Here is an 11267-nt window from a genome sequence, read left to right as displayed (position 1 = left end):
GATGTCTTCTCTCCCGGTTTTGATGGACTTCTTCACGGCTTAACTCCAAACTTTGGAGCCTTGCCTCCATTTGTCTTATCACATCAAGATATTGAGCATTTGATTGTTTAGCATTCTTTAAATCTTCAAAGAGAGCTGCCTTTTGAGGTGAGCAAGGTTTGGAGGATTCTCCACTAGAAAAATTAGCCATGATCAAAAAGTACAAAAACAGAAACAAACAATTAAAGAAACTTGTTAGCAAAATAAAGTGAGATATAGGTTGCTGGAAAATGCCAAAAGAAAGTACTCAAACCACTCCAAGAAAGTATTCTGTCCTCAACCAAGCCTTTCTTGTGGAATGGAGGAGCTTCAAATGAAAAATGTCAAAGCAAACCACACTCACTTAAGAACAAGTCTCCACAAAACTTTAGAAGAACAAAAAGACAAGCAAGAAAAGGTATAAGCAAGAAAAGGTAAACCAAAACAGAAAGCAATATATGACAAACTGGAAAAGAATATGAATGAAAGACAAGCAAGAAAATAAGGAACTCAATGAATAAAGAAGGCACACCAAAAGAGTCCTAAAGAAAAGTACTAGAGTAGATTTAAGAAACAAAAAAAAAAACAAGCTACTGGAAAATATATTTTTTTATGCAAATGTGCTATGTTTACAGATTTAAATGGAATGATTGAAAGCGAACTGGAATGTGAAAAATTAACCACAGAAACTTCAATGTCTCAACTCAATAATGGCACTGGAATGAGTTAAAAACAGTAAGCCAATTGAGAGAAATAAATTTTTCAAAATCGCTGCCCAATTACCGTATTTTTTTCGGCAGAATTGTACACTTTTCGTATTTTATTTATCATTTTTTGTGTACTTGGAATTTTTGAGTACTTCTTTTTGCTATGGTTTTGTAACACTTTGAAAAATGTAAATCCAAATTTTCACAAATTTCCAGGGAGCCAATTAATTGCAGTAAATTGAAAACAGTAGCACATTTGTAAGAAAACAGAGTATCCTATTTAGGAATGAAAAACAGTATGATGAACTAGCAAAGACATAATGGAAATTGTGTAAAGGAACTTGTATAGAATGAAAATACAAGCATGAACTCAAATCTAAAAATGAAAATGCACAAAGGATCAAGCAATAAACTTCAAAAACAGAGAGTAAACCAAAGCAAGAAACAATCAAAGCAATAAAAGTACTACAAGAAGTAATGGCAATTATGGAATAACATGACTAAGACAAAACTTGACATGATTACAAAATTAAAAGACATATCACAAGATATAACAACAAGTGAAGGGAAGCTTAAGGTCAGCTTAAGGAAGGAGAATGCCGTTCCAAAAAGCAGCCAAACTCATATGAAGAATGAGTGCCATAATCCTTTTCACAGACACTTGGTGTAACAAAAGAAAAACAGCAAAGAAACTCAAAATACAGCCTAAAACAGAATGGTAAACAACTTGAATTAAAGAGCTCTTGAACATAAAGTGCAGCACAACTCAAAAATTAAGCAACACAAAACCTAAACTCTAGATACCACATGATGTGAATGCAATAACAAGAATACATGATTCTTTGACATTCTTAGGAGCAACTTGAGTTGGTCATGAATTGGCACTTTACTTAGAATTGGATCAATGTTCTAATTCAAGAACTCACCAAGACTTTGCACCGACCGAAGCTCATATGGAAGTCCATATATTGTCAAATGGAATCAAACAACAAGAATTGAAGAACAACAAATGAAAACCGAACAGAAATTGAAAGGAATAGCTATTGTACCGAACAGAATTTGAAAACTAAGCTAGGAAACACAAAGTTAATCGGTGAAAAAGAATGAAGAACACTAAACATTGGAAACTACCGAATGAAATTGCAAGAGATGAAAGAATGAACACTTATGGAGTGAAGCTTGCTGTATTTGAGACTTGGAATTGCATTCACGCCACTTGGAGCCTTGTTCCAAGATAAGTGAAAGGTTGCCGCCACTTGAAGCTCACCATTGGCACACAAGATAAGGCAAAGGAAGAAGAAGACAACAAGACTCACAATTTCTCTCTAAACTTGAGTATAGTTTCTCTACTTCTAATTTCCAAATCTGATTTGTACAAGGGAAGCACCTTTATTTATAGCCTATAAGGTGCTGAAATGCTAAGCTAATCAAATGCAAATGTGCCCCTAAATGACACTCAAATTCGGCGCCAACTAGTGCATGAAGGAAGTGTGACTTTCCTTCCTAGTTTGGCACCTCCTAACTCATATCTACACTCCCCCTAGCATCCCTTACTAATTTCACACCTATTTATTACATCTGCACCCCTACTCTATAATAGAAATAAGAAGAGCCATCTTTTGATACTCTAGTCCCAAAGCTCTTGCCATGCTCCTAGTGATTCGTTGAGCTTGGGCCCCTTGTTGGGCTTGGGCTTCATGGACTTGAGCATCCTCTACTTGGGTTACAAGAGTATTCATCATTGGGTTCTTTAGTTCATCTTGCAACGAAGGTGGAAGCCCAACTTGCTAAGAAAAATTCTTTCAAAAATGCTCCCAATGATGGTTACTACAACAATTCTTGGAGGAACAAAAAGTCTTTTTCAAAATTTCCTTCTAAAGATTCTTCTTTCAAACCCAAGGAACCTAAGCCATCTACTTCTAGGCCTAAATCACCAACTAGATCGTCTAGTAAGAAGTGCTTTAAGTGTATGGGTTATGGTGACATTGCGGCTAATTGTCCTTCTAAAAGGAATATGTTTAGGCATAATAGCATTGTTATGAGTGAGCATGATTCGGATTCACCTAGGCATTCTTCACCATCTAGGGCGTCTAGTGAGGATGAGAGTGAGAGTCCACTTGAAGGGGATTTGTTAGTTGTGAGAAGACTTCTTGGCCAAGTTTCACAACCTTTTGATGAAAGTCAAAGGGAAAATATTTTCCATACAAGATGTCTTATTCAAAACAACATTTGCTCTTTGATAGTGGATGGGGGTAGTTGTGCTAATGTGGCCAGTACAAGAGTAGTAGATAAGCTTGGATTGCCTACTATCTCTCATACAAAGCCCTACAAATTTTAATGGCTTAGTGAAGTAGGAGAAATTGTTGTGAATAAACAAGTCCTCATCCATTTCTCTATTGGAAAATACAAAGATGAGGTATTATGTGATGTTGTCCCCATGGAAGCTACTCATGTTCTTTTGGGAAGGCCTTGGCAATTTGATAGAAAAGTTTTTCATGATGGCTTTACCAACAAACTTTCTTTTGATTTCCATGGTCACAAGGTTACTTTAAAATCTCTCTCTCCTAGAGAAGTCCATGAGGACCAAATCATAATGAAGAAAAAGAGGGAGAGTGAAAAAGATAAAAAAGATAAGAGTTCTAAGCCTACACTTCTTGTGTCTAGGCATGAGATTCAAAGGGAAATAGTGGCTCATCATCCTCTTTTCTTAGCCATCTCTATAACTCTTAAGATAGAACCACTTGTTGATAGTCCTCATTGTTTGGAAAATTTGGTAGAAGAGTTTCAAGATGTGTTTCAAGATCCTCCAAAAGGACTTCCACCTTTGAGAGGGATTGAGCACCAAATTGATTTGATACCAGGCTCTTCTTTACCAAACCGTCCAGCATATAGGACCAATCCAAGTGAAACCAAGGAAATTCGCCAACAAGTTGAGGCTTTGATTGAAAAAGGGTGGGTTCAAGATAGCATGAGTCCTTGTGCTATGCCTATCATCTTAGTGCCTAAAAAGGATGGCACATGGCGAATGTGTTCGGATTGTAGGGCCATCAATAACATTACAATTAAGTATAGGCATCCCATACCTAGGCTTGATAATTTGTTGTGTCTGGTCGATCTAATAGGTATAGAGAGAATCGAACCCTCGGCATTATCATGATGATGATCGGTCACATCATCAGGAGGATGACCAACGCTCAGAAAAGCACGAAGGAGTGAAATCCCAAAGCGGGGCGAGCGCTCAAGAAGAGGCATTCGTGAGATAATAAACACGATCGATGGGGGATTTGCATGCAGATGGTGTTCAAGCTCCGCTAGCAAGAAACATTTAAGTGTTATTCAGTTAGTCCACTTGACCACAATCAAAGACCGGCTGATGATACCCCCAACACTCTTCACAGACAATGATTTCACTACTGTCGATCTAGCCCATGATGACCCTATGGTCATAACTATTGAAATTGACAAATTTACCATTACCAAAAGTTTGGTAGACCAAGGCGGTTCGGTTGATATTCTTTCCCCTTCATTGCACCATCAAACCTCCAAAACCTAACACTTATCATTTGTTCGATGCCTCCATCTTCACTCCATTCCATTGCATTCTCCATTCAATCTTCCAACTAAGAGCTTGCACTGCATCAAGTGGATCAGAGCACAACAAAGGTCCATCGGCCAAGCTAAGTTCCTTTTCACAATTTTTTTTTGTCAAGTCTTGTTCTTCACGATTCATGATTGTTCATAGTTGTTTTTCCATAATTCTTTGCTTTCCAACGTTTATAATTATTTTTCACCGATTATAATTTGTTTCCACCATATCCAAGCAATTTTCCACCATTTATTTTCATTGAGACCTTCATCAAACACCTTCCATTGCCATCCGTTGCACAACATTTGTTTTGTTTGGTTTGTTCTCCTTAAATCTTGTATGTCCTTCAAATTTCTTCCATTCTACCTTTTTTTTCATCTTCCACCATTTATAATTGTTTTCCACCGTTTACACATCATTTCCATTGTTTAAATTCAATGTCATACTCATCAAACAAATTCTAGTGAGTTCCGCTGCTTAACCTTGTTATTCACTTGTGTCTTGTTGTTTTTTAAATTTGATTGGTTCAAATTATGTTTTTTAGTTTTCACTGTTTCATATGTGTTGGTTTTCATTCTCTTGTTTTATCTTAAGTTTTTTCGGTTTAGTTTTGCTTAAATTCAATCACACACTGTCAGCACCTCAACTTGTCCAGATAAGCATGTTTTTGCTATTTTTGTTAATTCAGATTGTGATTCTTGTTAATTCTGTTTTTGTGAGCATTTCAATGTTCTCTTTGTTTTATTCCCTTTGCATGTCACTTGTAAAGTTCCAATTTTGCATCATTTTATCCAATTGGTTTGTTGTTGCTACTGTATACAAAGTGTTTGATATTTCTGTAAGTGCACACAAACTGTTTGCTTAAAATCTTTTTTCTGTTTTTCCTTAATTTTCGCATGGTTTGTTTTGTGTTTCCTAGTCTTGACTATCCTACCTTGCTAATTGGTGAGTTTCGTGCATTTTGTTCTCACTATTTCTTTCAGTTTTGTCCATTGCTCTTGGAATTAAACTATATTTTGGAGTTTCACAACGACACTCATCCTCCTCCCCCGAAGAGACCAAAGCAGAAATGACGACTAAGATACGTGAAGAATTAATGGAGGAGATGAGAAAGGAGATTGATCGGATGCGGCTAGAGTTGCGACAGGAGTTTCTATCACAACAAGTTTGTGCTGAGCTGATTCAACCCTTTTTTAGTCCACTCCCAAGAGCACAAAGTGGAGTTGTGCGACTCCTACAACATCAGGGGAGGATATCATTGGGCAGACGAGGGAATGTGAGCTATTGGTAGGGGGCGGCAAGCTTCCTCAGGTGGTGACCATTGGAAAAGTCTATGAAGAGACCACCACCTTACATAACGCTCCCCTCTCCCCTGATGTGGCGAAGGTAACAGTTGAAAGTACGAGTACATGATGCTCGTGTTCCACTACCTTCAGATGAGGTAACCACAGTGGCTGATGCATTTCAGACATTCGTTGCCTGGCCCAGACACCTCATTCGAATTATGTCAAAACCTCTGGTAATAATTTCATTTCATTATATTAATTTATATTTATATATTACATCTAATTTAATACAAATTTTCTTTATTTTGTAGAAACCTCGTCGGAAACCAAGTCCAGAAAAGAAGCATGAGGTTCTGGTTGACGATCCTATAGCTTCCTTAGCGGTAGCTGCTAGACAGATTGGTCCAGAACCTTTTGAAGTTCCATGGGATTATACATTTTTTCAAGTAAACACTGAACTATCACTGTACATATACATGACAGATTTATTAGAATTTGTAGCTGGGGATCATGAGCTCAATATAAATATAATTAAATTTTTTATGATGTAAGTATCTTTACTATATTTCAATTTACTTTATGTTAAATTATTATTGATTATGATTTAACTAATAAGTTGTAGGTTTTTGCATGGAGTCTGTCTCACTAAGGAGAAGGAAAATGTGTATGGATTCTTAGATCCTGCATATACTAATCTCACTGTAGCAAAGGCAAATGAGACTCAATCATACATCACTAACACCCTGGAAAAAGAGGGAAAACAAATTTATTTATGCCCTTATATTAATGAGTAAGTTTAATTATATATATATATATGTCGTCAATTATTACTATTTCATGTTTTAAATATTTACTAACTCTTTTCATGGATGATATAAGCATCATTGGTAGTTACCTGTCTTATCAATGGTTGATAAGACTACTGTGTTGTTTTTTCCCTACACAAGAAGATATCCCCAAGTCTTAAGAATATCATTGATACGTAAGTACACTATAAACTTAACTCTGTATGTTGCTAATTAATCATCTACTAACGAGGTTTTTTTGTATTAACATCCTGAAAGGTCGATCCAATTCAAATTTTCAAAATTTGAACTGGATAAGACTAAAGGTTTGTAATTTTTTTTCTTTCTCTTTTCATTGTTTATTAATATACTAACTTTTACTTTTTATTGAATTATAGAATAATAAACAACCATGAAGCTATGAGTGTGGCTATTACGTTATGCAATGGATGATTATCATTGTTAGACTAGGCCTAAAAAGTGATTGGAAAGAGGTAACATGATATGTTAAATTATTTTTTATAATTCTTGAACATATATGTATCTTAAAACTAATTTATGTCAACCATATTTTGAAATGCATTTCTTCACGGATGAAACACCAATGAGTTCGGAAGCCGTAGCATATGTGAAACATTCTTGGTCCAAATATTTCCTAAATTTTATAACTCTAGGATAGTTGATCAATAGTGTAGGATTTATATATAATTTGATTAGTTGTAATACATTTTGATCAATATATATTTGATTATCTGAATTTATGTATTTGTCTGACTGGGTATATATAATTGAACAGGTTAATTTATATGGGAATTAGCACTAAACAAATTGCACTAAAAAAAACTATTTACAAGGCGGTTATTTACCATAGCCGCACTTATAAATCTAGTGCTAAAGAGAATGTTTAATATGTGCCTATAGTGTGAGACCGTCTAGTGGATCTTTACATTTTTTTATCAGCAAAAAAGAATAAATAAATATGAACCACTTCAGGGGTGGTCCAACCTTATCTCGTCTTTTTCAAAATCCTTATGCCTGGGAGCTAGTGCACTGATTAGGTCAAGAGGTCGAAAGGTCGAGAGGTCGTCAGCATGATAAAAGCTAAACTGAAATAATTAAATAATGGAATAAGAAAACATTGTGCCAAAGCCCAATAAGTAAGCCCAAAACGTTTAGAGTATATTTAATAATTGCAAGGTGCGAAAAGTAAAAATTTAATCAAGTCAAAGCCCAACAAGTGAACACTATAAATAGGTGATCTACTCAAGAGGCAAGTAGAGTGATTTTATTTTATAATTGATCAAATTGATTATGACTTTATTCTGAGCACAAAAATCGAGAGTTAAACCCAACCTAGCAGACAAGTGAAAGCCCATGTCCAACAATCAAGAACTAGCCCAAACTCAATCTAATAGATCTAGTAGCCCAAAGCCCAAAATAGTAGTGAGAGCTCGAGGGACCGAGAAGAGAAGAAGAAGGTTATTTGTTTCTAAGATCCTTTAACATTTATCTTGAGCTAATTGTTATATTTTTTTATCTTATGTCTAATTTTATATATGGATTGAGATAAAGTAAGTAGTTCCTTTTATTTAATTATTTTTAGCAATACAAAATACTACACGGTTAATACGCGCAAAATGCATAAGTAAATAAATAAAAAGTTGTAGACTAATAATAGTGATTGCAAAGAGTTGATACCACTTTCATAATATTTATTTGTTTTACATGAATCAAAACTTATCCATTGAACTGTGAATGTATGGTATGAGCAGTTCATTAAGTTCAACCCTTTATGCACTTATCAATAGGGAATGAAAGTTTAATCTTGCAGCCTGCTGGGAGTTGTATCAATTTCTGAGGTTTAAACCCCAAATTAGGCATACTGGCAACCAAACAAGTACAAAGTTTTTGAATAGCTGCAGGATTGTTGGCTTTTCCAAACACTTGAGCAGCTCCAGCACAACACCTTGGACTTGGAATCCCAAACTCTGGATTAATCAAATAAGGCACACATGGTGAAAATAATGGATTATACTCATCACAGCTAGCAGGCATTTGACCTTCACTCAATCTTGTTATGGCCAAACCATAACCCATAACAAACATCACCATAGCCAAAACCTTCATCTTTTCTCTTTATTCTCTATGCTTCTCTGCTTTCACTCTTATCAACTTATGTCTTCATCATTCTTACCATCCCATTACTTATATCACTAGAATAAATTATATCACTATAATAAAATCATGAAATAGAAACCAATTTTAGAGACAAAAAATAATTAGTTGCTATAGTGACTAAATTAGAGACCATTTTAGGGACTAAATAAATTTTTAGTTTCTATTATTGTTAGATGGTTTCTAAATTGGTATCTAATTAGCAACCAAAGATTTTGCTACCAAATTTAGAAACTAAATAATTGGTAGTTAAAACCTGGGTAGCTAATTAGATACCAATTTAGAAATTATTTAACTTTAAAAATCATTCTTTTTTATTTTTTAAATGGTCTCTAATTTAGTTACTATTGCAATTAATTATTTTGGTCTCTAAAATTAAAAATTGGTTTGTATTTGAAGATTTTCTTGTAATAGTGTATACACACTTAATACTATGCATTATAACTCATTAATATTTTTTAGTCAAGCTACTCCGTTACTATTTGGTCAAGGGTTGCTTTTAAATATTAATTAAAACATATGTTAATTCATTTATACTCTTATTTATTATTTAACATATATAACTGTTTATACGTTTTAAAACATTAAAATTAACTTAAAGTAACGCAAATCACAATATATACGCAAATCACAATATATACCAACGTAATTTTACACTGCGTTAATGTTGAAATTGGTCTAATCGGTTTACATGACATCAACGTAATACTAGCTTAGTCAAATGTTTAAAATATATTAATCATTAAAAAAATATTTTTTAAGATATTTTCTTTGTTATAAATAATAACGAATTTTGTGATGAGAAATTGAAGTTTGGGATGATTACCAATGTCATTTTATAACAAAATTATTATAAGATGTCTGAAAAACATTGTCATAAAAGTTATTATAAAAGAAAATTAGCGATGAATATTTTATACCATTAGTTAGTTACTTATGCATGTGTTATAAAAGTTTTAACCAAATGTATTAAGGAAAATCAATGACAACCTTTAATATCACCAATAATGAGCATAACAACAAAAAAGATCCGAAAAGATGTTGCTTAAATATAATGTTTCAATCGATATAAAAGGTAGTGTATTAAAGGATATGGATACCAGAGTTATAAAAAGATCCTAATATTAATCGTGTATTTTCTAATTATTAGTTGTTTTTCTTTATAGAGGTAAATAACTTTTATTTTGTTTTGTCAGTTATGATTTGTTTTGATCTCAATATAATAATATTAAAGATATTTATTCTCAAATCATTTGTCTTTCTTTTACTCTTTTGTTTATATCTGATCTATTTTATATTATGGTATCAGAGCCATTTAAAGTTTATCCTAGCGAGTGTTTGTTGGGCCTATGGTGTCACCCGCTATCAGGCCGTTATCGGACCACCCAGAATATGTTATCCCATGCATGAGTTGTCACTCTCGGTGTGAGGGGTGTGTGTTGGAGATCCCACGTCGACTAGAGATGAGGTTAGTTCATTGTATATAAGTGAGTGAAAACCTCACCCTATGAGCCGGTTTTATGGGGTTGAGTTAGACTTAAAGTTCACTTTGTAATATTGTATCATAGCTCTGATTAGAGCTTTGGTTGCTACATTTATCCATGGGTGAAGTTGGTGATCCCTCACAAGATCTTTCTTCACCTTACCATGTTAGTTCATCAGATAATCCTTCCTTTCTCATTGTCCTTGTTATTCTTGAGGGACCAAATTATCATCATTGGTCTCGTTCATTTCAAATGAGCCTAATTTCAAAGAACAAAATAGGTTTCGTTGATGGAACTATAGAAGCTCCCAATCCTACCAAATCATTGTTTCCAGCATGGCAGAGAGCCAATATGCTGGTTGTTTCCTGGATTCTCAAGGCGGTTTCTCAATCCATCGCATAGAGCATCATCTGTATGGACAATGCCTTTGACATATGGAATGATTTAAAGGAAAGGTTCTCACAAGGAGACATGATTCGTATTTCTGATATTCAGGACATGATTTTATCTTTTAAACAAGGTGAGTTGACTGTTACAAACTATTTCACTGAGCTAAAAAATTTTTGGGATGAACTTGATCTTTTTCACTCGCTACCTATTTGTTCATGTGCCTCTAAATGCACTTGTGGTGCTCTTATGGATGTTTCTAAATATAAAGCACAAGACCAGATTATTAAATTTCTTAGGGGGCTAAATGATAATTATTTGATTGTGAGAACTCAAATTCTTTTGATGGATCCTCTGTCATCCTTGAATAGTGTTTCTTCTCTTGTTACACAACAAGAGAGGCAAATTTTTGGTGACCAATCCAAGGAAATGATTGCTACTAGCAAAGGTGGTTATAAAAACAATACTACAACCTATGGCAGAGGTGCATACAGAAGAGGAAGCTATGGAAGAGATTATACTCCCAAAATTTGCAGTCATTGTGGAAAGACAGGGCATACCATTGATACATGCTATAAAAAGCATGGTTTTCCACCTCATTTCAAGTTTAAAAATTAGAACCATGATCATAGTCATACTAATGCAGTTTTTCAGAATACAAATCTTAATAATGAGCAAAATCATGAAGGTTCAGAGGCAGAAGTGGAGTCTCAACAAATTGGTTTTACTCCTGAGCATTATCAAACATTGTTAGCTCTTTTGCAACAGACCAAATCCAATGACAATGTTTCTAATCAAGCCTCTATCATTCCTTCCAACATGTCTACACAAACTGGTAA

At 34.3% G+C, this 11267-nt stretch overlaps 2 protein-coding genes across 2 annotated transcripts; one reads left to right on the top strand and one right to left on the bottom strand.

Moving 5' to 3' along the window:
* Positions 1–8164: 8164 nt before the first annotated feature.
* Positions 8165–8509, bottom strand: LOC137833348 (non-specific lipid-transfer protein D, cotyledon-specific isoform). Its single transcript, XM_068641700.2, has one exon. It carries the CDS (start codon positions 8507–8509, stop codon positions 8165–8167), a length of 345 nt encoding a protein of 114 aa, XP_068497801.2.
* Positions 8510–10455: 1946 nt separating this feature from the next.
* LOC150027220 (uncharacterized) lies at positions 10456–11046 on the top strand. The gene has a single exon (XM_090303877.1). It carries the CDS (start codon positions 10456–10458, stop codon positions 11044–11046), a length of 591 nt encoding a protein of 196 aa, XP_090160003.1.
* The last annotated feature ends 221 nt before the right edge of the window (positions 11047–11267 follow it).

Source organism: Phaseolus vulgaris, chromosome 6 (assembly GCF_051622355.1).
Source record: "Phaseolus vulgaris cultivar YP4 chromosome 6, ASM5162235v1, whole genome shotgun sequence".
Taxonomy (NCBI): domain Eukaryota; kingdom Viridiplantae; phylum Streptophyta; class Magnoliopsida; order Fabales; family Fabaceae; genus Phaseolus; species Phaseolus vulgaris.
The sequence above is the reverse complement of the archived record's forward strand: the minus strand, read 5'-3'. Positions and strand labels throughout refer to the sequence as shown.